The sequence below is a fragment of the Mandrillus leucophaeus genome, unplaced genomic scaffold, assembly GCF_000951045.1.
Source record: "Mandrillus leucophaeus isolate KB7577 unplaced genomic scaffold, Mleu.le_1.0 Scaffold1, whole genome shotgun sequence".
NCBI lineage: Eukaryota > Metazoa > Chordata > Mammalia > Primates > Cercopithecidae > Mandrillus > Mandrillus leucophaeus.
In genome coordinates, this window is record NW_012098097.1 from 10227820 (window position 1) to 10231590 (window position 3771).

The window sequence follows — 3771 nt, forward strand, 5'->3', positions numbered from 1 at the left end:
CTTCTCTCCCCTCCCCTTCCCTTCCCTCCCCTGCCACTTCCATGTCTGCCTCCCGGCTAACACAATGATAATTAATAAACCACCCAGGGAGTTGCTCCATCACCCCTCTGCTGCTTTGAGGCTGGGGGCAGGGGACCAGGGTAATCTACATGGAGTGGGGCTGAGGAAGTGGAGAGGGGTACAAGGGAACGGGACAGTAACCAGGGCTGTGACCCTGCTGTGGGGACCCTGGGGTGGGGAGAGTTGCTCAGCACTCCCCTCTTCCTCCACCCCACCCTCTCTCCGTCTGGAGGAAGGCCAAGGCCATCGCTCCCTGTCTCACTGCAGCCAGCGGGATGTGGGGCTTAATTTAGCACAGAGAGCCCTGCTATTTATTACGTGTGCTCCAGTCCCATTGACGATCCCACATGATTTTATTAGGGAAAAAAGTGACAGGCAGTGTTATTGCTTTTATTATTAATGCGCGTTCTCTATGTACTGGGCGCTCTCTCCCACCCCAGGCCCCTTCCCTGGGGGAAAAGTGCCGACCTCAGCACTCTGCAGACAATTCTGGGTCACCAGGAAGGACGCTGGGGTGAGGAGCTCCTTGCAGGGCCTCTGAGTCTTGGTGCTTTTTTTCAGGTGCCCCTTCCAAGGGGTAGGGTGGGCAGAGGGTGTGGCTCTGGGGCTGTGGCCCATTGAGAGTGGCCTCGGAGTTCGTCTGGCCCTGCGGTTGGCGGATCTATAGGAACAAGCCCCCTCTGTTTTGAACTTGGGCCTCCACCGCTGGAGGCAGCAGAGGGAGAAGAACCCTGTGGAGCAGAGCCTCTGCCCAGCTGCAGGGTCCACCCTGGCTGGGACCAGCCTTGCAGAGGAGGCTCAGAAGTGCTGCCACCCAAAGACAGCCCATGGGCAGTGCCTGGGACCCTGCCTGTTGCATCCTGGCCCTATAGACCGGGCACATCCAGGGGTGTCAGGCTCCTGAGCAGAGGGGCTATGGACTCCCGACCCAGGCAGGTGCAAATTGTATAGAGGACCCGGGGGACAACAGAGAGGGCCCCCTCTCCAAACAATGCCTCCCTTCTGGGTGGCAGTAATGGCGACAGTTCCTGAGTGCTAACCACGGACCGTGGGCCAGGAGCCTCCCTACAACCCTGAGACAATTGGGCTGTTGTTTTTCCCACTTGACAGATGAGGCAGCACAGAGAAGTGAAGGCACTTGCCTGTGGTCACACAGCGAGGCAGTGTCCTAGTCCAAGTGCTAACACACACTGTGCTACTCTGACGCCGCCACTGGCTGGTGACAGTGCTCGTGGCTGGGGCAACTCCAGCCCAAGGACACGCAGGGAGGTTACTGACCCTGGTTCCCGGTCCCTGGGGGGGCAGGTGCCGAATCAGGGTCATCGACACCTTCGGGACGGAACCCGCATACAACCACGAGGAGTATGCCACGCTGCATGGCTACCGGACCAACTGGGGCTACTGGAACCTCAACCCCAAGCAGTTCATGACCATGTTTCGTGAGTGCCCCACCGGGTGAGGGTGGGGTCAGGGTCAGGAGGTCCTCCTCACGGTTCTCAGAGGTGGCACGAGAGGCAACCAGGGTCTTGTTCCTCCCTCTCTTTCCTTCTCCAGCCAGTGGGGTGGTGGGACCCAGCAAGCATCGCCTTCTCCTTCTCCGTAAGTGTATGAACCAGGAAGGAAGCTTCTGGTGCTATTTGGGGAGCAGGAAGCATGGAGGGGATGTCCAGGGCGGGGTGACCTCCCTGACTCCAGCAGACGTAGCCTTCACCCTCCAGGAGGGCGGTTGGGCACACAGTTCCAGAACACAGGGGACTCCGTGGCCTCCCAGAAAGACAGGCATTCCAGAGTAGGTTGGAGAACTTCCCTGGGTGGAAAGGAGCAGGCAGGCAGAGGGAACAGATGCAGTAAAGAGGGATGTGGGAAGAACTGGAAGGTTCCAGAAATGCAGGAGTGGACTTGGCTGCCAGGGCTCCAGGCAAGGAACGTGAGTGGAGCTGGGCTTCAGCTATTTGTTTGTTTGTTTTTTGAGACAGGATCTGGCTCTATTGCCCAGGTTGGAGTGCAGTGGTGTGATCTCCTCGGCTCACTGCAGCCTCGACCTCCTGGGCTCAAGTGATCCTCCTGCCTCAGCCTCCCAAGTAGCTGGCATTACAGGCATCCACCACCACGCTCAACTAATTTTTATATTTTTTGTAGAGAAAGGGTTTCACCAGGTTGCCCGGGCTGGTCTTGAATTCCTGGGCTCAAGCGATCGGCCCACGTAGGCCTCCCAAACTGCTGGGATTACAGGCGCAAGCCACCGTGCCTGGGTTTCAGCTGTTTTTAATGATACTCTAAAATGTATATACACACTGACCTATCCTGTTAAACGCAGCTCACTGAAAACAATTTCACCTTTTCTTGACATCTCAGGGTCAGTTCTCTGCCTCCCACCCAGGTGCACGGGCCTGCTCTTCTGGACGGCAGAGGCGCGGAGCTGTGTCCCCTCCTCGTGTCTGCTTCGCGCTGCGCTCTTCCACCTTAGTGGGAGGCTCTTGGCTGTCACTTTAATTGTTGTCAGTACATCTGCCTCCAGCGGCATCTTGCGTGTGGCTCTTTGAAGGCTCTGGGCCAGAAAGCTAGATAAGCACCCTTGTTAGGATTGCATCTATTAAATTAAGAGCATCACAGACTCTGAGCGGAGTCCTGAGGGACTTGCTTGTGAGTAAAGTATATGATTTGTATTTAGCCTGTCAAATTCATGGCATCTCTTGTGGGTGCTTGGACTATTCTTTTTTTTTTTTCTGATTCTCTAGACTCTAGGCTGTACTGGGGCAGATGTGATTTTTGAATAAATAAGTAATGGCATCATTGAATTGCAGAAGGTTGAGAAAGTGGGAAGGTTCCTGGGGCCCACGCAGTCCAGATGAGAAAACCAAGGCCCAGAGAGGTAGAGCATGCAGCCTGAGGTCACACAGCTCAGTCGGGACCAGACTCTTTCTGCAGGGCCTATTTCAAGGTTGCATTAGACTTCTCACTGTCCTCCCAGCAGAAAAGTGCTTGGGGTAGAGCAAGCACAGGGAGCAGATTTCTGGAGGGAAAGGAAATGGGGAGTGGAAATAGAGGTGGGGAGGAAATGGTGTTGCTCTGGGCTGTGGAAGAGGAAAAGCTACGGAGATGAGAGGCTTGGGTAATTAGATCACTTAGAAGGGAAGCAGTCAGGCCAGGCATGGGGCTAACACCTGTAATCTCAGCACTTTGGGAGACTAAGGCGGGCAGATCATGAGGTCAGAAGTTCGAGACCAGCCTGGCCAACATGGTGAAACCCCATCTCTACTAAAAATACAAAAATTAGCTGGGCGAGGTGGTGGGTGCCTGTAATTTCAGCTACTCAAGAGGCTGAGGCAGGAGAATCGCTTGAACCTGGGAGGTGGAGGTTGCAGTGAGCTGAGATGGCACCACTGCACTCCAGCCTGGGCAACAGAGCAAGATTCCGTCTCAGGGGGAAAAAAAAAAAAGAGAGGAAAAGAGAAAAAGAAGGGAAGCAGTCAGATTGGAGGCTGGTAAGAGGAGCATGGAGGATCAGGGCACCAAGGAGTGGGGTCTTTTAGCCAAGGTTCCTGAGTTCATGTTGGAGGACCACTGAAGGTTCTTCAACTAGAGAATGTCATGAAGAAACTTTTTTTTTTTTTTTTTTTGATACAGAGTCTGACTCTGTCCTCCAGGCTGGAGTGCAGTGGCATGATCTTGGCTCACTGCAACCTCTGCCTCCCAGGTTCAAGCGATTCT

The 3771-nt window shown here is 54.7% G+C and overlaps 1 protein-coding gene across 4 annotated transcripts in view; it reads left to right on the forward strand.

Annotated features, from left to right (window-relative positions):
* The window catches only part of MGAT5B (mannosyl (alpha-1,6-)-glycoprotein beta-1,6-N-acetyl-glucosaminyltransferase, isozyme B), a 91441-nt gene that overhangs the window by 64274 nt on the left and 23396 nt on the right, over positions 1–3771 (forward strand). For all 4 annotated transcript variants that reach the window (XM_011986724.1, XM_011986811.1, XM_011986644.1 and 1 more), the window contains one exon: positions 1366–1499. In XM_011986724.1, coding sequence (XP_011842114.1) covers positions 1366–1499 — 134 coding nt within the window. The remainder of the gene's footprint in view (positions 1–1365; positions 1500–3771) is intronic.